Raw genomic sequence first — 25,559 nt, forward strand, 5'->3', positions numbered from 1 at the left:
AAAATTTATTATTTATTTCTCCTTTGATTTCCTCTCTACTCTACTCTCTAGGAGACTTTTACATATATACATGCAAGTCCTCTATTCTCTAACGAAGGAGTAGAGGAAGCCTCGGATAGTATGTTACAAGGTGAACACGAAGTGAATTGAAGGAAGGAACGAAGGGTTGTATAAATTACTCAAGAACTCAGATTTACAATATTCCATTGTATCACAACAAAGGTCAAGAGATTGAGATAATACATAAGCGCCGTCGTATTTGAATACCCGGGGTGCATTAATGAGGTTTATTATCGTAACATAATGGCGAACACATCCGGGCTAGAGGTTTATGGCTTAAGTACAATCGTAGATAGGAGACTCGGAAAAAAAGGAAAGAAAAGAAAAGAACAGAAAAGAGAAAAGGACGGAGAAGGAGAGGGGGGGGGTAGATCTTTAAATAATACATGGTGTGAATAAACAGGGGAAAAAAAGGGGGGGGGAATATGAATAGAAAAGATGCAAGTCATTAAACAAGATATGGCAGCGTAGGCTACGTTGGACACGAAAAAAACAAGCCCGAAAACTCGGGTGCATCCTGCAAAGTGGACTATGTTGATGGCGATCAAGAGAAAGGCGGGATTAGAGGGGTTTATATGGGTGTAAACATGGTCCACACTCACGCACCGAAAACTGGCTACAGCAATGGAATATACAGTTACATGTACAGAAATCTCCAAGGGGCTTAAAGCATGTTTCAAGAACAAGAATGTTGCAAAGATGATTGAGCGAGACGGTCTATCTCTTTCTGGTCGTTGCAAGGGATATTGGGAAAAGGTCAATCACACACTCGAGGTCCTATACAGAGATCTAACGCTCCGTTCTCTTCTCAAGTAGCCTTTATTCTATTTGCTTTTTTTTCTTAACTTCGAACCTCAGCGAAAATGTATGGGAAAATAACTCGACAAGCTGTCCAGAAGACGATAAAACATTCGAAGAAAGTTACGGGGAACATGTAGGCTGGTTGGCTGCGGGCGAAATCCCATATCGAGAGGAAAGCGACGGAGTAGAAATGTCGAAGGAGAACCCATGGGCGTGGGGTGACACCTGCAAGGAGGGCAATGGGCCCGTCTACCAGACCCATTTGCAAGTAGCGGAAGCAGCCTAGTTGGAGGGCTTTGAGGTAGGGGTCTGTATAAAAGATAGGTAGGTTAAGAGCGAGAATTGATACCCCTACTTAGCGTCCAGAGAAATAGGGTCCAGGGGAAGTGAAAAAAGTGCGTACGGAGAAAGGAAGTATACATACCATTTGCAGCGTAGAGGCTGTATAATGCTTGCGCCAGGATGTTAATGACGCTTGTCAGTCCCTTCCGTTCCCAGTGGAACTTGGACATTTGTTTTAGGACTTGTTGTTTATTGGTGAAATCGGGGACGTTTTCGGGGCTGAGGAGGGTGCGGAGAAGGACAACGTCGTTGAACGCAACCGTCATTCCACCTCCTGTCAATGGGTGTCGCATATTCAACGAATCGCCTAGAAATACTAGGCCGGGCGTCTTGTTTGTGGTAGAGGGAAGGAAAGAATTGGGCATGGACCGCAGACCGCCTTTCTCTAGTGCTTTCGCGAAGGATGGCTGCACGCATTTGGGGAGGGAGGGGAGGACAACACTTCGTAAATGGCCCTTGACGCCGCCGTTCTGTACCGATGCGGAGGGTAGGTTTTCAGGAATGTCGACTAATATTCTCGTCTCACGTGTACCGATCTGATATAGAAGGACAGGAGGGCCATCCGGTAACACGACATGGCCAAAATTCTTCCGAGGAAGCTCTGCGTCTATGAGCTCCAGGCCCCAGAATTTCGACTTCACTCGAGGTGTTGTAGGTAGGTATTGTTTGCGGAACTTGGAAGCGTATCCATCCGCAATGAAGGTCAATGGGGCAAAGAAGTAATCCTTCTGCCCATCGGTGGTGCATTGGACACCCAGCACCTCATTATCTGTCGATGAATGGATGACCGAGACAGCCGTAGTTTCAACAATGGTGACATTAGGCGTCACCCTCGCCGACTCGCGTAGGCGCATGATGAAGCGGCCATGGTGAAAAGAGCGACCTTTGAACGGCGCGCCTTGCTCATCCTTGGGATACAGGATAGGCACCTCAGTCCCATGATAGATCACGTCCATGCCATGGCACTCAATGGCATCGATATCCTCCAAACAATGGCCCAACCCCAGCTTCTCCAGCGCTCGCACGCCTCCCGGTTGTAATAGCTCGCCAACGATGCGGTCTGGTTCTTTCAACGACCTCTCCAGGAGAAGCACGCTGCGCCCTTGTTTTCCCAATGTGACGGCTAGTGCACAGCCAGCAATTCCAGCGCCCACTATCACAACGTCTGCCTCATGGTGCTCGCATCGCCGCCGCTCGCCTTCGTCCGAGTAAACTCTAGGGGTCTTGAGGACGCCGTTGCCGTTAGGTAATCGGGGAGGTATGGCCATGCTGCTTGGATCGCGAACGATCGAACGTTTATCTGCGCGAGGTGAAGCTGAAAAGGTATATTAGCAGCGTGTAGTGATGGGGAGCCGAAACGGCATAATTTCTGGAGGTAGATATAGGGGGTTGCGGGCGAGGAATCGGAGAATTGAGGACAAGAATAGATTTATTTGCCTTGGAAAGACTCTTGCTGGGGACGAAACTTCCGCCTAAACATTGTGACAGGGGCAGGCTGCGGGCTGTGATTGGCGGAAGGGCCTTTAAAACAGGATAGGAACGATTAGTCATGGGCTTGGCACAAAGAGTGGCGTGACTTACAAGCATGTGATTGTTCGATTGTCATTTTGCTAGCGGAAAACCAAATTCTTTTGTTGCTGCGGGACGGGACTCGTACGACTGGTGGTTGCCACCGCCGCCATGCTAATTTTGCTAACAATAGAAAATCTTGACAGGGCTGCAAATAATACCGTAAAGGAGTCAGGAGGGAAATCTAGAGCCTATGAACATTTATTTATTGCAATATCAAACTAAGAAGGGTCACATCATGGGAAAGTAATCTAGCCTTTCTGGTGACAACATATCGTACGTTAGTTGAAGCACCCGCCTGCTATTTTCTGACAGGCCCAGTGCAGCGGAAGCTATGAGGCTCAGCCGGCCACTAGTTCCTCCATTAAAGAACAAGAAGAGAGAAGAGAGGCAAAAGAAGAAAACCCGCAACCTTGCATACTAGTACATGTACATACATAGGAAAATAGACATGAAAGAGTAGATATATAAAAAGAAAGGGCCATTACCAACGCCAGGATAGTTACTCTGACAATATACAGGAAAAGGAAAAGAGGAGGCTCATACGACACCCGGCCGCACTGATTCCTCCGCCAATGGTTCTCCAAAAGGATCCTCCGCTCCGTCCGCGAAGACGCCCTTTTCACTCCAATCCCCTTCCTCAGCCGTATCCGGCGAGAAACATTTCTCCAATTCCGCCCGTTCCTTCCAGTTCCTGACAATGTAATCCGTGTATAGTAAGTCCTCAAATTTATACCCCTGGAGCCGTGGCCCCTTCTCCAAGCCGTTACCAGAGCCACCGGTCGCATCAGGTGCCCGGATATTATCCTTCAGTACTTCAATGGCTTCCGGGAACGAAATAAAGCGATCTGGCCCGAACTTCCTAGCCTTGAATGTGTGGCGTAGAATCCGTGCCAATTTTGCGATATGCTCTATCTCCCGATCGAAGCTTTCTCTAGTGTATTTGCTTGGCAGGGGGAAGTAATCCTTCGATTTTGAAACCATGAAACTGATCTCGTCGCAAAGGGCACGGTTGACTGCGGAATGTCGTTTGAGCCCTGTAAATATCGCCCATCTAACACCCTCGAAGTTGCCCGTGCGATAAAATGCTCGGGCGATGAATTTTATCGCAACAGGATCGAATGGCGCGAAGGCGGTGTATTTTGATTTGTTGATTGTCCGGAACAGTTCGAGCACTGCATCATTATTGCCGATATCGAGGAGTCGAGCTGCGATGGTGGATGCCACGTGGTGCTTAACGGGCATGAGTTTCTGTTGTCGGATGTGGTAGTAGTTCAAGACTGCCATTTTAACTGCTTCTATCTCGTCCATTTCGCTTGCTCGCATTATGGCCTGGAAGAATTGCGATGTAACAGGCTTACCGGGGAGCTGAATGGTGTCGAATTCTTGTAGAATTGCCTTCGCATCCCGTGTATCGCCGTGGAGTAGAATGCTGGCAGTAACGGCCAAATCCAGGTGTAGGTGTTTCATGACCATACCAGACTTTTTGGCGTCCTGGAACGAAGTCAGGGATAATTCAGGTTTTCCCGCATTTATGAAATACATCATCTGTGTGTGCAACGGTGTAAATTGTCTAATATGCCTTGAAGACTCCGGCATAGACATGGCTCGCCGCCACATGGCTGCAGTTTCTTCTGAATTGGGCTTCTTTTCCGATTCATTGACTGGGAAGGACGTTGCATCATATCCCAGCACCTGGCGTGATGTGGCAGCGTAGCCATATTTCTGTTCAGTCGCACGGAACATTCGCCATAAGCCAGCGGGGCTGCACTTGGCAGATAGACGCGCTTCCTGGAGAAGTTCCATGAAGTACGGTCGTTCCAGCTTGAGCTTCCAGCGCTTCTCTTTGACAGTTTGTAAAATTTCCTCCACCATTTCCACAGTCCCTTTCTGTATAAAGGCTTTGATGATTTGATCGAAAAGCAGTTTATCAAGAACCAGTCCATATGTATTGATCGCATCAAAAACAAATTGATAGATCATATCTCCCGAGTTTGCAATCCAAAACTCAAGGAAAACGCGGTGAAACATCTGCGTGAATCTAAATGGATTGTTTGTTGATAGTCCAAGTTCATGCATCCGTGCCAGGGTGGCTTTCACTCCATCCCAATCACAGCTCACTGCCTTGCCGTATGCAATGAGTCCTAGGGTTCGCGTCTTGAGCGGAATATTGTATTCGTCTGTCATAGTTCTAACAAGCATGTCAGCCTTGTCGGCCATTCCAAACTCGACATATGCGCCCAGCAAGGGATCGAAAAGCTTTTCTGTAGGAGAGATTCGACAAGACGCCAAGGTGTCTAGCAATTTCCGAAATTGTGTTTCCATGAGGACGATGCTTCGAGTTCTGCTCCACAGTCCTCCAAGATAAATACCGGACGCGCCACAATCAGTATCATGTCGGATATATTTGTATAGTACAGTTTTAGCCTCAGACAACCGGTGTGAGCTTATCAGGGATTTAAGTACCACCCGCATTAGAACTGGGGTAAGTTCAAACTCTTTGGCGTATTTCAGGTACAAAGTGGCCAGCGATTCAAACCTCCCGTTTTTCCACATTGCCAATAGCATAATCTCCCATATCGTGGGACTGACCTTCTCGTTCGCTTCAAACCAATAGAAGAGCTTTTGTGCGAGGTGGAGCCTGTTCCTGTGCAAACTTGTGTACAAAAGATGGATGGCAATGTCATTTCTCGCTTCCTCGTTGCCTTTACGATTCGAATTCACGTCACGTAGGAACCTTAGAGTAGCTTCGTCTAACAAGTGATGATCGAGAAGTCTCTGGACGGCTAGAGTCGGGTCGCTCAGTGGTAAATTTTGGTATTTTTCTCGAAATTCAGGCGGAACGCTCATGGGATAGGCTAGATCCGTACGGAGGTCTTTACCACTTCTCAATTTCGGTTTATATTTGTTCAAGAAAAATGATGGTTGAAACGGCTCTTGAGCCAAACCTTGAGAACGGCCTAGTGTTGATGAACGAAGGGAGTGGTTTGGCACCGCACTTGGAGATCGACGGGCAGCCTCGAGGGATTCGTTCGATGCCCCAATGCCATCGTCCATGGTTCTTGTGTGGGATTCCGGGGAACCCATATTATCCGCGCCATCCAAGTTCCCATCAGTGCTCTCGGCAAGTTCATGCTTTCGGCGCTCGGCTCTCTTCTTAAATGATGCTAGGCCGAGAAACTCGCCGGCTTCGGCAGCCTCCATCATTTGAGCCACCGTTGCAGCTCCTGCCCCAGCAGTGTAATTTGGACATGACGTCTGGAGACTTCGCTTGGACTCGACAATGCGTTCGGCAAACTGGACTCGGCGGTGGATATCGTAGGTAATAGTACCGACGGCACACAAACCCCCAATGGCACCAATGGTCGATCCAGCTAAAGCTATCTGTCGTAGGACACGTAAAGCATTACGGGACGGAACTCCAGTTCGAGCGGATTGGTGGGGGAACATTGTGAGGAAAGTGGATGTTGGGAGGTTTCTGAACCAGCTCGGTTGGAAAGTCCATCAATTGAAACCCATGGACTGGGTTTCCTGGGCGGGATAGAAGGCGCAATGACGACTTCTGTAGCGGACAATGAGATAAGAGACGTTCTGGGACGAGATAATACTGGCATGGATGAAGAATGGCAGCAATGTCGTGTTGGTGATGAATTTTTTCCGGATCGGTTGATGAAGTTGAAAGATGGCCCCATTGCTTGGCATGTACACGTGATGTGGTAACAATCCACGCTTAGGTTATCACTATAAGTAACTTATAGTTATGTTCTGAACAAGACAGAAGACCTTTCGTGAGCAACATAATTACTATTTGTTATGTACATGTACAAAAGTAATAAATTTAAGAGTTGTATATACAAGTAGTGAAGTATCATAGTGAAAAAGATATGTGCAAGAATCTCGAACTAAAGAAGAATATAAACAGGAAGAAAAGTCGCCTCGTCCACCGCCCCACCAACACCGCGAGATATCCTGGAAGCCACGACAAAAAGCAGCCAATAAATAAAATCAAGCCAGAATTCTAGTTTCTGGATCTAGATACGCAACTGAAACGTAGGCCCTTCAAATTCCCGGATTTACAGAACCCGATAAGAAGAGGTGAGAAGGGAGGCATCGGTTCGTGCAGATAGGCTGAAAGGCTACCGGAAAGGGGTGCGCAGTCAGTCGGTAGTATGTATGTACTTCGCGAAATAATATTAGATGACGCGTTTAATCCTGCTCGCTTGTTCCCAGGCTGTCTTGGCCTGGCTCAAGCTTGTTCTCCATATATACTAGCAAAAGAGTCAGTATAACTGTATCAAAACTGAATGTCCGGGCACATAGTGTAACATACCATGAGGTTTAATGAAAAAGGATGCTACCATTGCCAAAGCAATCGTAGCAGATAGGCACATAAATACAGCCTGGGGTAAAGTGCCGACAGTCAAGCTGTAAATCAAGTTGAAGATCGTTGGTGCCACCACGCGCGCAAGCGCATGAAGTAGACCAATCGCACCCAATAACTGGCCAGTCCTGTTAGCAGGGATATGCTTTGTTAACGAGGATGTGAGGGTTGGCGAAGCCATTGCACCCATAGCCGCAATCGCTCCAGAGGCCAGCAACAGCTCACCACTCCGTACGAAGCAGTACCCAAGGTACCCGACCAGGTCGAGTATCGTAGAGATCCTAATTAGGATTATGTCTAGCATATCGGAGCCAGTGTTGACGTGGCTTCTTTGACTGCGTGGACCACGGACGAGGCGAGTTAATGTCGGAAGAACCACAAGGAGTACAACTACTCTAACAGAGCTGGCTATGGACACGAAAATGCTTGCCTCGAAGTTCCCCCAGCCGAACATGTACTCGGAATATATCACGATGATCGACATGGTGCCCATCCCGACACCGAATATCACAGCGTCGATTGATGCAAGGATGATCAGATTGATTCGTACATTGCGAAGGGGAGGTCCATGGAGTGCCGTCGTGGGGCTGGGGAAAAGGATAGAGAGGGGTTTTAAGAGATTCATCGGGTTAAAATCCGCCAGCGACCAGGAAGAAACCCTGTGGAATTTGAAGAGACCTATCCCTCGATTCTTGCGATTGAGCAATTGGCGGGATTTCGATACTGACTCCGGCACAGCGAATACCATAAATAGCATGAAGAACACTAGGCAGCCCAGGACGGAGTAGAACACGATAAGAATATTGCCGGTCCATTTGATGAGATATCCAGCAATCAAGGGACCCAGAGCAATACCGCTAAACAATATGCCATGGAAATATCCAAACGCAACGTTTCTACTATGTGGTGGTACGCAGTCTGCCGCATATGACTGTGTCAGGGCCACGGCGGTCGTGACAGATCCGAACATTCCATCAAGAAATGCTGCCAGTAGCAAGAAATTCACTGACATCCCGCCATCTTGAGACGCCACCATCAGCATAACAAGCTGGCCAAGGAATGTACCAAATGCCGAAAGGGCAATGATCCTAGTTCTTCCATAGCCATCGGTCAAGACCCCAAGCCTAGGGCTTGCGATAGCTGCGAGGGTCCCGGCAATTAAATTCAATTGTAGTTGAAATCTCGAGGCTCGGGCTTGGATCTCGGGAAGTCGACACTGCGGGTTCTTATCTCCGAAAACGACTGGAAGAAAGGAAAATGTAGGGTCCTTTAACGCCTGATCGACTAAATATTCGCGGCAAATTAAAGTCAAGGCGAGATTTATCTGCGGTACAACGACGCCTCCGAAGGCAATCGTGAATGGAAAAAGGGGTGGAAGTACCCAGTATATCTACTCAAAATTCCAGAAGGATAATCCATAGATTAATAAAAAAAGAAAGGCATGAGATACGATATAAAATTGCCAAAACGGGTATCCTTACAGAAGGGCGTTTCCACCACGGTTTCCCGTCATTATCCATCCAGGGTTCATGCTGAGTTCCATTTTGATCGTCCGGATTACTGTTCTCACCTAATAACGGCGTTGTGATGCCATCATCTCCGAACAGTCTGGTGGTTTCTGTCGGCACAGCAGCAGCGCTCGCAGCTGGTATCCTCGAAGTAGATTGCGGCCTGGAGGAATGAGGCGAGGCAGCAGAAGAAGAAACTACCCATCGAACTGTCTCATCTTCCTCTGCTGCAAGTGTAGCCTCCGCTTCCATTGGTGCGGAGGAAGCTAAATGAAGGCGGGGATATCGGGAATATCTCAACCGGTCTCGGCTCGTTGGGTTCAAGGATACATGTAAGGATAGTAATGCGTAGCGGCTAGAAAGAATAGGAACAGTTCTCTCACAACAATGGAGAAAAAAACAATATCGGGAATGCTGCAATCGTGTCTTTGCTAGACGAAAATCATCAGGCCATATGTAACTGGGAAATGCCAGATCATAAATAATGTTTGCTGGATACTGAGCTGGGAGGGCAGCACTAAATATTTATCCGGGGAGCCGCGGCTGGGCGTTGATTGATTTCTAAGCTCTCTGATAACAAACCACCAAAGAATTAACGTGCTATCCTCAATATCGGATATCTTGACTATCCTATCCAAAGCCTGAAACTCGCTGCAAAACATGCTCCCGACATCCAAGAAAAGTTGCCGCCAGCCGATTGGTCCGAACCAGCGGGTCGCCGAACGGGATAGGAGAAACCTTGGAGCCCGAAGACATTCATTACTTCATGCCCTTCGTTAATCCAGATCATAAATTCAAATGCGCGCGGGGATTAGGTGAATTATGCATATTATCGGTGATATCGTGTTATTTAACTGCGCCTAACTCCCTCGTTGTGTTTGACGGTCTGGGGAAGGTGTACAGACTAGAAGCAGGGCTTCAGCCCGAAATAGACTCGAAATCCGGAGGTTCCGATGTAGAAGAGAGCGGGCAATCCGATTTTGAACATGCTCGGAATATGCCTTGAAATCACTTTCTGGCGCGGCATGGGTACCAGAGAGTGAGGCGTAAAACGGGTTGGAAGGGTTGGTCGAAGAAGAAAGTAGTTATTTATATTTATATGGCAAAAGTGTCAAAGCGAGAAAAACGACAATCCTAACCCAAATCGTCTATTTATCCATCCATAGCTAACTAACTTATACATAAAAATAAATATACAAGTTACACCCAAACGTCACTATTATATATTTATATTCCAAGAACCTCCTCCAGCCATGACACAACCAATCCCCAGGACCACGAAGCAGTGGAGTCTCACCAGCCAGAATGGCTTTGCATCTCTTAAATTCACAGAGGAGCCAGTGCCTGAGCTTGAAGATCATCAGGTTTTGGTAAAACGTAAGTTGATTACGCACTTCCTTTAGCCATGAGGCGCGGGCACGAGGGAAAAGAAGCAAAGCCTGCCATGAAAGCGGAGGAGGAGGGGAATAAAAATGGCACCAGCTAAAACAAGTTGTTCTATATAAATAGTCCAAGGAGCGGCTCTAAATGTATCGTTCACGTCACTCCCACCCTTAAGACTTTCTCTCTCTGTTAACCAACAAAATTAGGCCCGGGACCTCCTCATTCTGCACGGGGTCTATCCAATTCTTATTCGACCCAACGTAGTCCCTGGCTCCGACGGCGCCGGCACAATCCTTGCCGTTGGCAAAAATGTCACCCGCTTCAAGCCAGGCGACAAGGTCACAACAACTATCAACCAAGCACACATTGCAGGTCCAATGACTGTACAAGCATCACGATCCGGGCTGGGCGGCACCTACCATGGCACTCTACGTACCGTGGGCGCGTTTGACGAGCAGGGACTCGTCGCGATGCCTAAGGGCCTAAGCTTCACTGAAGCCGCGACGCTCGGCTGCGCAGGGCTGACGGCCTGGAACGCCCTATTCGGATTGGCTGGGAAGCAGGTTATGCCGGGCCAGTGGGTGCTGACGCAGGGCACTGGGGGGGTGAGTTTGTTTGCGATTCAGTTTGCGAAGGCTGTGGGTGCCAAGGTGATTGCGACGACGGGGTCGGCGGAGAAGGTGGGCTTGCTGGAGAAGCTGGGGGCAGATCATATTATCAACTACCAGGAGACGGCCGAGTGGGGCGTTGCGGCGAAGGCGTTGACGCCTGGCGGGCTTGGGGTTGATATTGTTGTGGACGTCGTAGGCGCGGCGACGCTTAAGCAGAGTGTTGCGAGTGTGAAGCTGGATGGAATTGTCAATATGATTGGGTTTATGGCTCCGCCACAACCTGGGGAAGGGGATCCGATGCCTGGGCTGATTGATGTTTTAATGGGCGGGTTTACGGCACGGGGAGTCTGGACTGGAAGTAGGCTGCAGATGGACGAGATGTGCAGGGCCATCGAGGCTAATGTCGATAAGCTGCGTCCTGTGTTGGATTCGAAGGTCTTTACTCTCGAGCAGACTAGGGAGGCGTACGAGTATCTGGCGTCTCGGAAGCACAAGGGGAAGGTGGCTATTGAAATATCCTAGGGTTTGTGTAATATCAGAGAGGTGAACTATTCGAACGCAATACTCGGGACAATAGGAAGAAACATTTCTCTATTTGAAGTATAAGAAAGTGATTCGTTGCTGAAGGACCCCTTCTCGTTGTTAGAGTTGGGGCAAAGAGGGATTAACATGGGTTGAATAGTAAATCCAATGGATCATAACTACCTCCGCACCCAGTGTAGATAGGAGTTCATTTCCGTTTAACAGGTACTGATATATAAGGATCAGGTCATGTGCACGTTGGTAATTGACATCGATAAATTTAATACGACATCCTTCCATTGAACACTGGGGTATATTTAATTAATATACATATTTTAGATAAAACAAAAAAGTGGAAATGATCCTCGGCGACAAATTCGCGCGTCTAACATAACACACAAATTTTTAAAATCGCGCACACATATAAGAATACATGCATGTAAAGCGTAACGAATTCACGAGCAAATCGAAACATTATTCCCCCACTCCACTTATCGTACAAGATTCGCGAGCTCAGGCCCCGCGAAATACTTCTTCTGCTCCAGACACCTTTCGCTCGTACAGCCCTGGCACCGGAGCGTCATCTGGCGCGAACAAGTTTCTCCGCTGCGCAAATGGGCCGCAGCAATGTCCGCAAGACCCTGGATGAAGATCGGGTTCCCGTTCAGGCTCTCAACTCGCTTGACGCCGGGGCTGTTCGCGTCGTGGATGACTTCCTGGTCCAGTTCGAAAAGGGTTTCGATGTGGTCGCTGGTAAAGGCGATAGGAACCAGAAGAAGGTCCGTTTGTCCCTTTTTCACGTAGTTTTGAACTGTATCACTGGTTTGGGCTCCTAGCCAGGCTGAGGGGCCGACTTGAGATTGCCAGCAGAGGCGGTACGGGTTTGAGAAATTCAGTCGCTGCATGACTGCGTAGACGGTTGCGGAGACTTCTGCTGCATATGGATCACCTGCATCTTCAAGTCAATGTACTATTCTGTTATCGTGTGGCTTTTTTATGCAAATGCCATACCTCGATTTACAACGCTCATCGGCAAGCTATGAGCAGAGAAGAGGAGAACAACGTCTCTCCTCCGCTCTTCAGGATATGTCGCAAGTTGCTTTTCAATATTCTGAGCGAACGCCTCTACCAAACCGTAATGCGTAGGCCATCGGTCAATGACGCTCCACTGTATGGCTCCCTCCGGTTCCTGTTCCCCAGTCACGCGCTTGCTTTCCAGTCGGTTTCGCCATTTCCACAGTTCGTTCAATGAGCTGCCTGTCGTGGAGCAAGAATATTGCGGGTATTGTGTAAACGCCACTGCACGACCTCCTTTGCCTCCGCCAAATCCATCCTCGAGCATCTGGGCATAGGTAGTTTCTGTCAAAGGGGCTGTGTATCGGAACGCAATGTATGGTTTATGTGGTGCAGTTTCTGGTGATATCTTGTCGAGGATCTTGCACATCTCCTTGCATTGGTACTCAGACCATTTTTTAATCGGCGATCCCCCTCCAATGGCCGCATACTGCTTCTCGATTTTGGGCGTCCTACGATGGGAGATGAGGGGCCCCAGGTATGACTGAAGCCGTCCAAGGGGTATTATGTCGGGATCTGCCTGAAGCACACCACTGCAGTCAGTAAAGATAAAAACAATTAAAATAAAATAAAACATAATGTAAGTTAGTTATCCTTACAAATAGTCTGCTCAAGTAATCGCCAACATCCTTTGTTGTTTGCGGGCCCCCCATGTTCAGGAATACCATAGCAGTCGGCCCCTTCGATCCCGCGGAATCTTGTGTGACAGGCGGAGCACTTGTTGCCATCCCGTGCCGTTGTTGGTCGCCATAGCTCGAAAGCGATACTGACGCCGTGGGCCTCCAATTCGCTCTCTTCACCGCCTTCCTGGGAAGCGCTGTGATGAAAGTTCGTAGGGACATTTCCGAAGCTGGTGTGCTTATATCCCTTGGTAATCAATCCGTTGTAGCAGTAAAATCAGTGTAGAGAGGCCGGGCACCGGGCCAGGTCGTGTAGCGGTGCTAACAATTTCCTGACTAGTAGGGAGGTTGGTCAATTGGATAGGGCGTGTGTCGGCCCTGCGAATGTTAAATGCCGATTCCCGTTGTTGCCGGCAAAATGACTATTCCCAGCCGTGGCCAATCACAAGCCGAGGAAAGCTAATTCAGAGACCTGGTTATCATGTGATCTGGCGTCTCTCCGCGTTTCTTGGCGGCTATTTCGCGCTGACATCACGCAACGGGCGAGATGGAACTACAACAGGCAGAAGCGAGGTCTTGAACAACTACAAGAGCGCGACGTGTTGGGGTTTTGTCAAAAAACACCACAGCAGCATCTTCATCCTTTTTCGTTCCTTTTTCGGTTGTGAACTATCTTACGACCACAATCATCACGAGAGTTTTACGCATTTCACTACCACTCAAAAATGGCCGATGAGACACCTTCTTGGCAGCAAGATGATGCACTCGAGGAGGAGGAAGACGTTGATGAAACGGTACAGTAACTGTCTATGTTTGATAAATCTTATTCCGTGGATCAATTGCTCTCTTCCATACTAAATATTACAATACAGGGCTATAAATCTGTCAAAGATGCTGTCCTTTTCGCCATTGAGATCAGCGAGTCCATGTTGACTCCGCCTCCTGACACAGGCTCCAAGAGAGCTGATAAGGAATCGCCTGCGACTGCTGCTCTGAAATGTGCATATCATTTGATGCAGCAGCGGATAATATCAAACCCCAAGGACATGATTGGCATTCTACTATACGGGACAGAGGAATCCAAGTTTTACGACGATGACGAGAGCGGCCGGGGAAATCTGTCATACCCTCACTGCTATCTATTCACGGATCTTGACGTGCCAGCGGCAGATGACGTAAAAAAGCTTAGGGCATTGGTGCATGACGAGGAGGAGGCAGAACAGATATTGGTCCCGTCAAAGGAACGTGTCTCGATGTCCAATGTGCTATTTTGTGCGAACCAGATATTCAGCTCCAAAGCCCCCAATTTCTCCTCCAGACGATTATTCATTGTGACAGACAATGACGACCCTCATTCCAAAGACAAGGGACTGAGGTCCGCCGCAACTGTTCGCGCGAAGGATTTATACGATCTTGGCGTGACTATCGAGCTCTTTCCAATATCCCGGCCAAACCAGGAATTCGACAGATCGAAGTTTTTTGATGTATGTGTGTAATGGCTTCCCTCCATTCACGTGAACTTCCTAGCTAACATACAGACTAGGACATTGTATACAAATCGTCTCCGACAGATCCAGAAGCGCCAGCCTTCCCCACGGGCCAAACAAAAACCTCAACCTCAGGCGGCGATGGCATATCACTTCTAAAATCATTATTATCTTCGATTAACTCCAAATCGGTACCCCGTAGAGCACTATTCTCAAACGTACCATTGGAAATAGGGCCAGAGTTCAAAATTTCCGTCACCGGCTATCTAATATTCAAGCGTCAAGAACCTGCGCGGAGTTGCTACGTGTGGCTAGGGGGAGAGGAGCCGCAAATAGCCAAGGGCATCACTACCCAAATGGCTGACGATTCTGCACGAGAAGTGGAAAAGTGGGAGATCAGGAAAGCATATAAATTCGGTGGGGAACAAATCTCCTTTACTCAAGAAGAGCAGGCAGCGCTGCGAAATTTCGGTGAGCCTACGATTCGCATCATCGGATTCAAACCACTTTCCGCCCTCCCAATATGGGCCTCTATGAAACACCCAACTTTCATATATCCATCCGAGGAAGGGTATGTCGGATCCACACGCGTCTTCTCCGCACTTTATCAGACGCTTTTAAAGAAGGAGAAACTAGCACTTGTATGGTTCGTGCCTCGTAAAAACGCAGCTCCCGTTATGGCTGCTATGATTCCCGGCACTGCGAAGCTAGATGAAGACGGCGAAGAAATTATCCCGCAGGGCATGTGGATCTTGCCTCTCCCATTTGCAGACGATATCCGACAAAATCCAGAAACGAATCTCATCACGGCTCCAGACGAATTAGTTGATAAAATGCGCACGGTCATCCAATTACTTCAATTGCCCAAGGCACAATATGACCCCCAGAAATACCCAAATCCTTGTAAGTTGCACACCGATTTATTTATTTAGCTTGATTTTACTACACTGATTCAGCTAACTATTCATTACTCGAATCAGCTTTACAATGGCACTATCGCATTTTGCAAGCCCTGGCTCTCGACGAGGACCTACCAGAACAGCCAGAAGACAAAACGATACCAAAATACCGTCAAATCGACAAGGTTTGTTTCGCCCTTTTCTCCTCTAGGGAAAAGCTCCCCTTGTTAACTAGACTCCTCACAGCGCGCTGGTGAACACGTGATAGCCTGGGGTGAAGAATTAGAAGCCCAACATCTGATACTCGAAGCAAAACAACCAGCAACTTCCACCCTCGTCAAACGACCAGCAAGTAGGGCTCAAGAACAAGTCAATGGGGGGTCACGGCCCAGCAAAAAGGTGAAAACCAGCTCTGATGCCACGGGCGCCGATGAGGAGGTGAGATTACACTACGAGAAGGGAGTGTTGAATAGGGTGAGTTGATTCGTTAGACTTTTTATCTATTTGTTTATTTTTGTTTCTTCATATCTCTGCCCGCCTCCACTAGCTCATGTTTAGTCGTCTTCAAACTAACTAATACGGCAATGAATGCTGTAGTTGACTGTGGCTGTCCTTAAGGACTACCTTCAGTCCCAGAATCTGTCTACGACGGGTAAAAAGGCCGATTTGGTTGAGAGGGTGGAAGAATTTTTGGAGCAGAAATGACGTTTAGAGCTGGGATCCACTATCGTCGACTACTGCTCTTATTATATTGGGGTATTCTAACTTTTACCCGGTCCGTTCTATCTCTGCGAGTTTCCTTTACTTTGGAGTTTTGGAATCCCTGATTTATTATTTTGCGTCTTTCCCTGTTAGTTTATCGTGTGTTAGTTTTGGCTTTAAAAAAATCCATGACTGGTATGAGAACGAAAACGCAAGGCAGCTTTTACGGAATTATGGGAGTTATCTAGGTATTTTTCCTATTCATTCCAGTTATTGATATTTATTTCTTTTAGGATTACTTTTCCGCTGTCTGGCCAAATGAATTTATATTGGGTATCCAACCGTTCTGCTCTTTTCTATAATTTCCCCCGATGAGTCCAAGCTATGCAAGCTATTAAAATCCCAACTAACATTATTGCTACGACGACATACGTTGCCCATGAACAGTCTTTATGCTCTACCTTGAATCAAAAAGCTCTATCCACGTGCCAATACACGTATGATGATAAGCTGAAGGCAAGCAGATAGCGGGCCGGGAGAACACTCCACCCTCGTTGTTCCTGCGAAACAACACCACCACCACAACGCGCATTTGTGGCTCACAAGGACTGTTTTGCTTAACGAATCGAACTAGAAGGGTCCCCCCCCCCTTCCCCCCCCCAAAAAAAAGAAAAGAAAAGAAGAAAGAAAAAAAGAGCATTACATATACATGCTCGCTTAAGCACGACTCAATTCGAGACGCCGATAGCAGGCTTGTCAGAGCCCAGCCGCGCCTCAGTATGCAAAACACGAGGTTTAGCTCAGTCTGGCAGGCGATCAGCGGGGAGCTTCTTCGCTCTGCTGGACGAGTGCTAGCTATGCCAGCCCCACGCATACGGGTTTGCGGAGCCTTCTAACGGGATACTGCAAAGGAGCGACCAGCGTTCCAATTGATTTTAAGATTAACTAGGGGCCGATGCGAGTAGATCGGTAGGGAACTAAAAGCCGGAGCCCGTGTTGCTAAGAAACTACGTATATCTGGAACAGAACAGCGGGTCGATGCCTATTTCTCAGAAATATATGTATATATATTTGAGATAACCCCCGTTAATCTGTTTCGTTTAAACGTTATCGCTTGTCCGTTCTAGGGAGCGAACGATGAATCGATAATACTTGAATCGGATAACCTCTCCCCAGTTATATCACATCGCGCGCCAAAGCGCTCTGATGCCCCTCACCCCTAAACCGGGAAAAACTACAAAATAAATAAATATCACCTCGAAAATGCACCTCTTCAACGGCGGCCTACGCGCCGCGCTGCTGGCACTCTACTTAACCCTCACCGTCGCCCTCGCCGCCATCCCCAGCAGCAAACGCTTCGACCTCTCAAAACCCTCATACAACCTCTTCCGCAGCAAAAGCCTCCACGAGAACCGCGTCCAGCAAAGCTTCGCCTTCGATAACATCAATAGGCGCCTCTTCGTCGCCCAGCTGCGCGACGGCACAGGCGCCACGTCCGGCGACCTCTGCATAACCCAGCTCGACTTCTCCGGCAAGTATCTGGGCCACATGCACCTGAACGGCTTCGGGCACGGTGTCACCTTCGGTGCGCAGGGCACGCGCGACGGCGCGACGTACCTGTGGACCGAAGTCGAGGCCAACGGCAACGGGTACGGCAAGAGGCTGGCGCGCTTCAAATGGAAGCACGGCAACACCTTATCGGCGTCGGCCGCCGCGCTGACGAAATTCACGCCCATAGCGGGCGCGACGGAGCGAGCACACGGCCTTCATCGACCAGCTGGCCAACCGGCTGGTCGTCCGCTATCAGCACAAGGGCGGCAAGCATATCGCCGCCTTCGACCTGGACGCTGCCGCCAGGGGCGACTTTGCGAACCCGCTCGTGAATTTCCCGCAGCCCGTGCTGGATAAGTTCAAGTCCAAGGTGTTCCAGGGGTATGCGGCGCACGGGTCGTACTTGTATATCATGACGGGTACCTCGTATGAGGCCAGTGACGGGGAGGTGAATTCTCAAGTGGCAAGTATTGATATGAATACAGGGAAGATCGTGCAGGGCCCGACGCTGACGAATGCTGGGTCGAGTCTGCCCTTCCGGGAACCGGAGGGCATGGGGGTTTATAAGACGAAGGCTGGTGAGGTGAGGTTCTTCTTGGGCTTTGCGACTGGGAAGAGAGGGGATCGGAGATCGAGTTTGTTTTATAAAGATGCACTGATTTGATTTGTATTGGACGATGACGCGCGTGGCATTTGGGCTTTTTCTTTTTCTTTTTCTTTCTTTCTTTTTTTTCTTTTTTTTTCTTTTTTTTTTTTTCTTTTTTTCCTTTTTTTTTTTTTTTTTTTTTTTTTTTTTTTTTTTTTTGATACTGTAATCTACCGATCCATTTCTATCGTTAACTAATAACCCGCACTCCTTCACTTGATACACCCATAGAAACAAAATCATACTTCACGAGAACTGTCCAAAACAAATACAAAAAACACAGCTATACACCTAGAGCCATGTAAGAGAGCGTCAATAAAATTTATACATAATCGATGAGCTGGCTAGATAAGAAGCCCTCACGTAACTACAAAAAATAATAATAAAATTAAATTAAATAAAATAAAATAAAATACATAAAAAAAACCATTCAATAAACCGCGCTCAATCCGAAAAGAACCCCAGTTACATACATACATACCTACATACATATATACAATACAGTGAAAAGCTCAACAAAGCCATGGAATTAGTAACTATGTAAAGAATAATGATTTAAAAAAAAAAGGGGGAAGAAAACAGCAAGTGAACGTCCGTGGCCCCAGGGACCTTAATTGACTACATCCATACATGCGTAGATCATGAAGTAAAATAAGAAAGAGGGAAAATAAGATGAGGAGGGTTGATCGGGTCAAAAAATGTTCGAACTTATGCATGTATGTATGTACTGTACTATTAATAGTATGTAAAAACCACGCACCGAAAATCTACTGCCAAGAAGGAGATGATAGAATAAAAGAAGGCGCCCAATTTGTTGTTAATTTTTCTTCGACCTGCTCCCTGCAAGAAGATTTTTTGTAAAACCAGAAAAAAAAAAAAAAAAAAAAAAAACCCAGACATTCACTACGCTGCACGAATACAATGGCGACGGTGGAAGTTGTAACATACATAACAGCGGCAGCAGTGAAGGGGGAAAAAAAAAGATGAACCCTTGATAATATTCAAATTCAAAATGGGGTTACAGCACACATCTGTTCGAAACCCCGGTTACTCATGGTATGGCGGCGGAGGGGTGCGCTCATGGGATTGCGATTGCGGCGGCTGCGGCTGTAGTTGTAGTTGCGGTTGCGGTTGTGGCTGAGGCTGCGGAAGGGGATGTTGATGCGGTTGATGTGGTTGATGTGGTTGATGTTGGGGGTACTGCTGCTGCTGCTGCTGATACGGGTGTGCATTCTGCGGGCGAGGGAGGGGAAGTGGTTGGTGGTGCGGTTGGAGCTGTTGTTGATGTTGATGTTGGTGGTGCGTCGCTGGGTGTTGTGAGCCCGGATGGAGTGGTGGAGGTGGAGGTGGCGGGTGTCCGTAAATCGCGTGATGGTAGGGCGGGCCTAGCGCTACATGCCCAATCGGCGCGTGCATGTATTGTGGCGGCGGGGGAGGAGGGCCATGCGCAACATGTGGCGGAGGGCCGTGGGGAGGATAGGGTCCCGGGTGATATGCCATACCTGGTGGTGGGGGCAGGTGCGGATGCGTAGAGGAGAATGGGTCAGGGAGTTCATTTAGATGGGGGATGGAAGGGTAGCGACTTGAGGCGGGGAGGATGCGGCGTGGGAGGTTGGGTAATCCGCGTTGGGAGTCAGGTGGAGGTGGCGGTGGGGCCGGTTGGTGCTGAGTCGGAGGTGGGAGGAAAGACCGCGGGTCTGTTGGCGGTATCATCTGGCCGAGTACAGGCTGGGGAAGTATTGTTCTGTGTAGTCCGCGGGAATGTTGGTCTGTTGACAGTCGTGGTGGTTGATGCTGAAGTGGAGGGTGATATGGCTGCGGGGGAAGCTCTTGAGTAACACCAGGAAGGTTGCGGAAGGGCGCAAGCTGCGGGCCTGGTAAGGGAGGCCCATATGCGGGCTGTTGCGCTGGCCGCTGGCCAATGTCTCCCATAGCGACATCGGCAAGAGTACTCAGCGCCGTAGGAGGTTCTACAGGCATTGCATTAGAAGGTTTCCCCTCAGACGTCCGATCTTCTTCGCGCTGGCAAAGTTCGGTTAACGCCTCCGTAAGCTGTGAGATTCTGTCGCTGACAAGCACTGGTGGCCGTGCTTCTTGGGTTATCTCCTTTATTTGAGGAGAAATATCATTTTCGATTTTCGCTCGCTGTATAAAGTCTTCCCACCCATAAGCAGCCCGTTCATAGAGTGCGGCACCCTTGGGGTCTCTGACAAAAGAACTATTGAATCCGCGAACAGAACGTCGACGAGGAGCAATGTCTGCTTCTGATCCTGATTCGTCGGTCTGTAATTTTTCGTAAGTTTTTTGTTCTCTCCATATTCTAAACTGCCCATCTCAGGGTTTCCAATGGAGCCTTACCTCAGTGTGGTCGTCGTCCTCTGCCTGGCGACACTGTTCCACAAAGGCCATATAGCTCCCTTGAGCAGCGAGGAGATGCTCCTCTCTGATATGTCGGGACTTATCCTAGTGAAAGTTAGATCTTTGCAAGTTTGAAAAGGAAAGCAGCGGGGGAACCAGTAGCACTTACATGGAAGTTACTATTGACCCGTTCCTTGTTAGCCTCGAGTAAGGCATCCGCAGCTTTTGCACGCCAATTATATTCGTTCTCAATCACGTCCAGTCTCTTTTGCAGCCTAGCCTTAAGAGCCTTCATGACTTGATTATATTCAGGGACTGTCGTGTGTGCATTGGCATCTTTAATGAGTTTAGCTTCTGTTCGATTCGCAATGACGGTAAGCGCGGTCCGCTGAGCCGACGCGACTCGACGGAACACCCTATCGAGTTCCTTTTGTCGCTCACGCAGTTGCTTGATGACCGGGCTGGGAGATACGGATATCTCACGATCGATTGGTTGCAGTCGGCCTCCACGGCCGCCTCTTCCAGCACCCCGACCCCGACCACCTCTCCCACGACCGCGAGTCCATCCTCTCCCTCTTGCCCTTCCTCTAAATCCGCCGCGTCCACGACCTCTGCCCGAAACACTTGGCAGTGTGCTGGCAGACAACTCTGCAGTTTCCGACGGGGTTGCAGCTCGGGAGCCTGATACCTCCGTTGGGGTGCCCTCCCTTGCCGCTAAAGGAGATTCCAGCTCTATTGACTGAGCAGGCGAATCCGCATTGCGGATCTTAAGAAGCGGAACTGGTCGCGTGCGCCTGGTTTCCGGGGCCGGTAGGTCTGTGTCACCATCGCCATTTTTATCATCGCCATTTCTCTCGGATGGGGACTGCATCCCATTACCAGAAGAAGTTGACATCTCTATTTTGAAATTTTTCGTGCGTGCGTTTAGGGTTTCTGCTGGCCCAGTAGTCTTGCTAGTGGAATTTCGCTTCCGTGTAGTCACAGGGCTGGCCCGCTTAGTCGCAGATCCAATGGTAGGTGTCTCTGGTATTGTCGCTGTATTTTTCCTTTTTCCAGCGCCGCCGTCTACGGACTTGCTTTTAGGCTTCGAGACCGCCTCAGGGGAAGAAGTTTCGACCTCGGTTTTATATCCAGAGCTCCGACGGCGCCGAGACGAGTCAGTCAAGGTCGATTTAAACGAAAATAATTGCGAATCAGAAATTGATTTCCTGGTGCGTATACTGGGCGATTTAGACGCAGTATCATTCCCATTCACTTCCCCGTCGTCGGAACCAACATGGATCTCGTGAGGCCCATTGAAGTTTGGTTGCTGGATAGCTGAGCCGTCGGGCTCCTCAGGCACTGAATCCATATGATGGAACTTGGAAAGAATCCTAGCAGATTGGCGTGTTGGGCGCGGTGTGTTCGCTTCCGCAATGCCGTTCTCATGTGCGATCTCTTCCTTTGCCTTCCTGACCCTTTTTGCGCGTGGCGTTTGCGGATCCGAGGGTGATTGAACAGGCAGAGGTTCATCATGACTACTACCATTTAATGACTTTGAGCGGCCAATATGAGCACGGGCTTTGCCTCTTGCTCGCGATCGCGAGCCGCCACGGTTTCCACCTCGCGCGCGGCTCGAGGATGAAGTAGATGATACTGGATGACCAGCGGTTAACAGGAGATATTCGCTATTGCGCTCCTGACAGTAATACTCACCCTGAGAAGAATCTACTGCAGATGCACTGCCCAATTCATGAGTTTGGTCCAACTTGCGCTTAAGGCCGGTCATCATGAGCAAGGAGGTAGGGTTCTCAGAGAGTTATCTTTCACACTTTCTGCTGCAGGTTTGGATGAGGTCAGCTCACGTGATCAGGAGAGTTTTCCCAAGTTTGGCGCTGAGAAGAAGTATGAGAAAAAAGGTGAAGAAAGAAAGAGTACAGTTACGACAAAACGCGAGGAAAAATAGAAAACAATGAAAAAGAACGAGGTAGGGAGTAAGGAGTAAGAAAAGAGGCGGACCAAGAAATCCAAAGAAAATTACAACGGGCGCTTTCAGTGAATAATCACTTCAGTAAAAGTAGCGGCGCATCCAAGTTGTTAGCAAGAAGAAGACAAGGAACGGTTTGGCGTGGTAGATTTCGCAAACAGCCACAAAAATGATCAGCAATCGAGAAAGGTCCAAAAGATTAAATAGGTAGAACGACAAGGAACTGAAACACCCGAAAGGATAGGAGAAAAAAAAAGGAAATATTACAGTAGAGAGGATGAAACAACACCACTACTCTCACTCAAAAATAAAATAAACACACAGCTAAATTAGGCCCCGGCGATGTAGTAAGCAGGAGGAGTTCTTTAAAATAAAAAAGAGCAGCGAGAGAAAACCGAGACGAAAAGAAGAAAAAAGCGACAAAGACTTGATTTTCCTCACATTCTCATTGGTCGATGAGTTTTGGGGGGGGGGGGCGATGGTTTAGATTTTTCAATATTTCACAGGGTTTTTTTTAGTTTTTTTTGCTGCTGCGGGTTTTGGTGGAGAAGGAGGAGTAGTAGTAAGGTAGTTTTATACTACTCAGTAGACTGGCTGGCCCCCCAGTCAGAATAAAGAAAATACGAAAAGCAAGGAATCGGGGGAACAAGTAAGGCAGGGGAGGAGGAATCAAGCAGGAGATGTGAATTTCATAGAAGAAGAAGATAAGATAGATTTCTTTCTCTCTGGTTTGCTCTAGGAAGAAGGTTGAGGTTGAGCGTAATAATAACGGTTGTTGCTTCACAACAGAATTTATTAGGCTTAAAAGGGAAAGGAAAGAGAAAAAGGAAAAAAAAATCATACCACAAGTAAAAAGCAACAACGCACACAAAAGCGATCACTGTCAAGGCGGGCCTCGTAGGTAGTTTACTGGTCATGCATCCATTGCATAAGTGGAAAAAGTAGGCGGGACAAGACTGGGAGGAAAAGGGTTTTTTTGATTATTATCAAGAAAGAAGTTTCCAAGTAGAAGCAACCGGGGATGCGGATGAATAACGTAGTAAGCAAACTCCCTCACTCTCACCCTTTCCAGCTATTGCCTTCCCCAGCACGAAGATGATGGCGATATAATATTCAAGCAATCTACTCCGTATTTTCCGTATAACATAACTACAGCGTAAGGGTTAGTTAGGAGTTAAGGGGGGGGGGGGGGGAGGAGGAAAAAGTTGGATAAAAAAGAGGAAATTTTCCACCACACAAGCCGGAACTTATTAGGGTAAGTTATGTATTATTACCGCTGCAAACCATCCGGGGGGGTGTCTGTACGGTACGTACGGTAACATACATTATATTTTACCCGGCCCCCCCCCCCACCCCCTGCACATCCATTAAACCGTTGCCAGTTAACTCGGAGTTAGTGCACGCTGGGGCAGCGGTGATTGGCTGGAACAGCTTGTCCTGCGAGTTTAAGTTGGTGGTGGTGGAGTTTGGAAAACCTAACCTAACCTAACCTAACCTAACCTAACCCTGCTTGCTGCTGCTGCTGAGATATATATACTCCGTATATACGAACTGAACTGGCTGACTGGAGAATGAAGTAACTACAGTACGGAGTAAAAAGGAATTAGAGAGGAGTATTTGAGAGACAGAGTTGTGTATTGTATTGTATGCCATGATGAATATTATAAATGTATTTGGAGTGTTTGTTTCATGGTTAAAAAAAAAAAGAATCTCTCAAGTCTCAACTGATCACCAGCAGTGTAAGTTACTCCGTAAAAACATTAGAATAGACAATAGCAAATCTCTGACCATTTAAATGCCTGCCACATAAACTCCATACATACATAGTTACGATAACAACCTACAGATGTACAGAGTAGTTCCACTGTGGACATTTCAAAATCTCCCCCTCGAAATTCCTACCTCTGCAGTCTATTACGCAGTTGATTCACTCCCTTCCTTCCCGCTCCTCCTCCTCCTCCCGCTTTTCTAGCCCTTGATGAGCTGCTCATAGTTTTACTTACGCAGTACATCCTAACTACATCCTTGTCATTTTTGACAATCACAAAGCAATCATTTGTATTTTTTGACAAATATATGACGCCTTTAAAAAAATATATATATATAAAATAAAGAAAAGAAAAAGAAAAAGGAAAAGAACTCTGTCAGTGCAACTAATCTGTAATAATATCTGTGTAGAGTAGCTAGCTAGGAGTTAACTAGCATAGCATAACCAATATTGCAATAATAATAATAAGAATAAGAATAATAATAATAATAATAATAATACTGAACAGCATGGCCATTGAAGCAGAGATACATTTGTTTATGTCTTCCTCCTCCCCCCCAGCAGGTGTTAAAAGTGATGAGCACAACATATTTGTATACCTTGCTTGCATACTACTACTGCGTAATGTTGACTTGTTTGTGCTCATGAATCATACCCAAGATCTGTGTGTCCTTGCAATCTAGGTTATTTATCTAGCACACACAAATAAAGTAATTATTTACAAAAGTCAATGATATCATGAAAAATTTGAATGTTTTAAATTTTATGTCTTGGAAAACTGCATTTTTGTCAGGTTGGGATAAAACCACTCTATTTTTTCTACAGTCTGTCTGTCTGTCTGTCTGTCTGTCTGTCCATTTTGATTGATAAATGTATACTATACTGTTTCAATTGTCCGAGTAAATAATTCGAAAATAAAATAATAATAATAATAATAAGAGATAAAAAAAAACAAAAATAAGAACCTCTCAGATATCAATCGTAAATCTACCGTATTATACATATCCAAAATCCAAAGCAATTACTTCCGCCCCTACTCCCTCTCCCCTTATCCCCCATCTCTCCCAACAGAACCAGAACCAGAACCAGATCCAGATCCTTTACTCGACTTCCTCTTCCCATAATCCACCCAACTCCCCCTATTCCCCGCAGCAAGCACAAACCCCGGAATCGGCAGCGGCAACGCCAACCATCATCATCCCTACAATCCTCCCTCTCCCTCTCCCTCTCCCTCTCCCTCTCCCTCTCCCTCTCCCTCACCCTCTCCCTCTCCTCGTACGTATCGTTCTTACAAACATTCTTAAGAGTGTC

At 47.6% G+C, this 25,559-nt stretch overlaps 9 protein-coding genes across 14 annotated transcripts in view; 3 read left to right on the forward strand and 6 right to left on the reverse strand.

Annotated features, from left to right (window-relative positions):
• On the reverse strand, positions 1–2,957 carry BDCG_09290 (squalene monooxygenase). Its single transcript, XM_045425078.1, has 3 exons — positions 2,785–2,957; positions 1,286–2,724; positions 1–1,170 (listed from the first exon to the last, which is right to left on the reverse strand). Exons 2-3 carry the CDS (start codon positions 2,469–2,471, stop codon positions 902–904), a joined length of 1,455 nt encoding a protein of 484 aa, XP_045273647.1. The 5' UTR covers positions 2,472–2,724; positions 2,785–2,957; the 3' UTR covers positions 1–901.
• A 4-nt stretch (positions 2,958–2,961) lies between these two features.
• On the reverse strand, positions 2,962–6,432 carry BDCG_09291 (pentatricopeptide repeat protein). Its single transcript, XM_045425079.1, has one exon. The coding sequence runs from the start codon at positions 6,220–6,222 to the stop codon at positions 3,313–3,315; it is 2,910 nt and encodes a 969-aa protein (XP_045273648.1). The 5' UTR covers positions 6,223–6,432; the 3' UTR covers positions 2,962–3,312.
• Positions 6,433–6,452: 20 nt separating this feature from the next.
• BDCG_09292 (tetracycline-efflux transporter) lies at positions 6,453–9,769 on the reverse strand. Its single transcript, XM_045425080.1, has 3 exons — positions 8,635–9,769; positions 7,103–8,543; positions 6,453–7,040 (listed from the first exon to the last, which is right to left on the reverse strand). The coding sequence occupies exons 1-3, from the start codon at positions 8,911–8,913 to the stop codon at positions 6,979–6,981; spliced, it is 1,782 nt and encodes a 593-aa protein (XP_045273649.1). The 5' UTR covers positions 8,914–9,769; the 3' UTR covers positions 6,453–6,978.
• On the forward strand, positions 9,200–11,489 carry BDCG_09293 (zinc-containing alcohol dehydrogenase). The gene is made up of 3 exons (XM_045425081.1): positions 9,200–10,038; positions 10,171–10,190; positions 10,251–11,489. The coding sequence occupies exons 1-3, from the start codon at positions 9,915–9,917 to the stop codon at positions 11,175–11,177; spliced, it is 1,071 nt and encodes a 356-aa protein (XP_045273650.1). The 5' UTR covers positions 9,200–9,914; the 3' UTR covers positions 11,178–11,489.
• On the reverse strand, positions 9,800–13,268 carry BDCG_09294 (ferrochelatase). Its single transcript, XM_045425082.1, has 3 exons — positions 12,851–13,268; positions 12,189–12,771; positions 9,800–12,126 (listed from the first exon to the last, which is right to left on the reverse strand). The coding sequence occupies exons 1-3, from the start codon at positions 13,091–13,093 to the stop codon at positions 11,669–11,671; spliced, it is 1,284 nt and encodes a 427-aa protein (XP_045273651.1). The 5' UTR covers positions 13,094–13,268; the 3' UTR covers positions 9,800–11,668.
• A 328-nt stretch (positions 13,269–13,596) lies between these two features.
• On the forward strand, positions 13,597–15,962 carry BDCG_09295 (ATP-dependent DNA helicase II subunit 1; the record flags this gene model as incomplete). The annotated part of the gene is made up of 6 exons (XM_045425083.1): positions 13,597–13,665; positions 13,744–14,355; positions 14,415–15,261; positions 15,339–15,442; positions 15,504–15,731; positions 15,855–15,962. 6 exons carry the CDS (start codon positions 13,597–13,599, stop codon positions 15,960–15,962), a joined length of 1,968 nt encoding a protein of 655 aa, XP_045273652.1.
• A 1,260-nt stretch (positions 15,963–17,222) lies between these two features.
• Positions 17,223–18,174, forward strand: BDCG_09296 (teichoic acid biosynthesis protein C; the record flags this gene model as incomplete). The annotated part of the gene is made up of 2 exons (XM_045425084.1): positions 17,223–17,608; positions 17,712–18,174. 2 exons carry the CDS (start codon positions 17,223–17,225, stop codon positions 18,172–18,174), a joined length of 849 nt encoding a protein of 282 aa, XP_045273653.1.
• Positions 18,175–18,265: 91 nt separating this feature from the next.
• Positions 18,266–23,669, reverse strand: BDCG_09298. Of its 6 annotated transcripts, none has more exons than XM_045425090.1 (6): positions 23,324–23,659; positions 22,922–23,074; positions 22,210–22,328; positions 20,684–22,149; positions 20,515–20,619; positions 18,552–20,439 (listed from the first exon to the last, which is right to left on the reverse strand). In XM_045425090.1, exons 3-6 carry the CDS (start codon positions 22,283–22,285, stop codon positions 19,204–19,206), a joined length of 2,883 nt encoding a protein of 960 aa, XP_045282891.1. In that variant the 5' UTR covers positions 22,286–22,328; positions 22,922–23,074; positions 23,324–23,659; the 3' UTR covers positions 18,552–19,203. The 6 variants fall into 6 exon arrangements, with proteins under 6 accessions (XP_045282893.1, XP_045282892.1, XP_045282888.1 ...); XM_045425089.1 differs by having other exon boundaries at positions 22,210–22,331; XM_045425087.1 differs by having other exon boundaries at positions 18,474–20,439; positions 22,210–23,074; positions 23,324–23,669.
• Positions 23,670–25,067: 1,398 nt separating this feature from the next.
• BDCG_09299 (uncharacterized protein) overlaps positions 25,068–25,559 on the reverse strand; it is a gene marked incomplete at its 3' end in the record, with an annotated part of 3,973 nt that continues 3,481 nt past the window's right edge. The window contains exon 3 of the mRNA XM_045425091.1: positions 25,068–25,130. Within this exon, the coding sequence (XP_045273654.1) occupies positions 25,068–25,130 (63 nt within the window). The remainder of the gene's footprint in view (positions 25,131–25,559) is intronic.

The sequence above is a fragment of the Blastomyces dermatitidis genome (genome assembly GCF_000003525.1).
Source record: "Blastomyces dermatitidis ER-3 genomic scaffold supercont1.14, whole genome shotgun sequence".
Classification (NCBI taxonomy): domain Eukaryota; kingdom Fungi; phylum Ascomycota; class Eurotiomycetes; order Onygenales; family Ajellomycetaceae; genus Blastomyces; species Blastomyces dermatitidis.

Excerpts from the sequence above, each read along its gene's own strand:
- BDCG_09290 (XM_045425078.1), bottom strand. The coding sequence starts at position 2,471 with ATGGCCATACCTCCCCGATTACCTAACGGCAACGGCGTCCTCAAGACC. Across the intron at positions 1,171-1,285 it reads CAGCCTCTACGCTGCAAATG|ACCCCTACCTCAAAGCCCTC; the intron begins GTATGTATACTT and ends TCTTTTATACAG.
- BDCG_09291 (XM_045425079.1), bottom strand. The coding sequence starts at position 6,222 with ATGTTCCCCCACCAATCCGCTCGAACTGGAGTTCCGTCCCGTAATGCT.
- BDCG_09292 (XM_045425080.1), bottom strand. The coding sequence starts at position 8,913 with ATGGAAGCGGAGGCTACACTTGCAGCAGAGGAAGATGAGACAGTTCGA. Across the intron at positions 8,544-8,634 it reads CGTGGTGGAAACGCCCTTCT|ATATACTGGGTACTTCCACC; the intron begins GTAAGGATACCC and ends AATTTTGAGTAG. Across the intron at positions 7,041-7,102 it reads CTTTTTCATTAAACCTCATG|TATATATGGAGAACAAGCTT; the intron begins GTATGTTACACT and ends CTCTTTTGCTAG.
- BDCG_09293 (XM_045425081.1), top strand. The coding sequence starts at position 9,915 with ATGACACAACCAATCCCCAGGACCACGAAGCAGTGGAGTCTCACCAGC. Across the intron at positions 10,039-10,170 it reads TCATCAGGTTTTGGTAAAAC|TCCAAGGAGCGGCTCTAAAT; the intron begins GTAAGTTGATTA and ends CTATATAAATAG. Across the intron at positions 10,191-10,250 it reads TCCAAGGAGCGGCTCTAAAT|GCCCGGGACCTCCTCATTCT; the intron begins GTATCGTTCACG and ends CAACAAAATTAG.
- BDCG_09294 (XM_045425082.1), bottom strand. The coding sequence starts at position 13,093 with ATGTCCCTACGAACTTTCATCACAGCGCTTCCCAGGAAGGCGGTGAAG. Across the intron at positions 12,772-12,850 it reads ATTACTTGAGCAGACTATTT|GCAGATCCCGACATAATACC; the intron begins GTAAGGATAACT and ends GGTGTGCTTCAG. Across the intron at positions 12,127-12,188 it reads GATGAGCGTTGTAAATCGAG|GTGATCCATATGCAGCAGAA; the intron begins GTATGGCATTTG and ends TTGAAGATGCAG.
- BDCG_09298 (XM_045425086.1), bottom strand. The coding sequence starts at position 22,285 with ATGATGACCGGCCTTAAGCGCAAGTTGGACCAAACTCATGAATTGGGC. Across the intron at positions 20,620-20,683 it reads GGGTCAATAGTAACTTCCAT|GATAAGTCCCGACATATCAG; the intron begins GTAAGTGCTACT and ends AACTTTCACTAG. Across the intron at positions 20,440-20,514 it reads AGGACGACGACCACACTGAG|ACCGACGAATCAGGATCAGA; the intron begins GTAAGGCTCCAT and ends GAAAAATTACAG.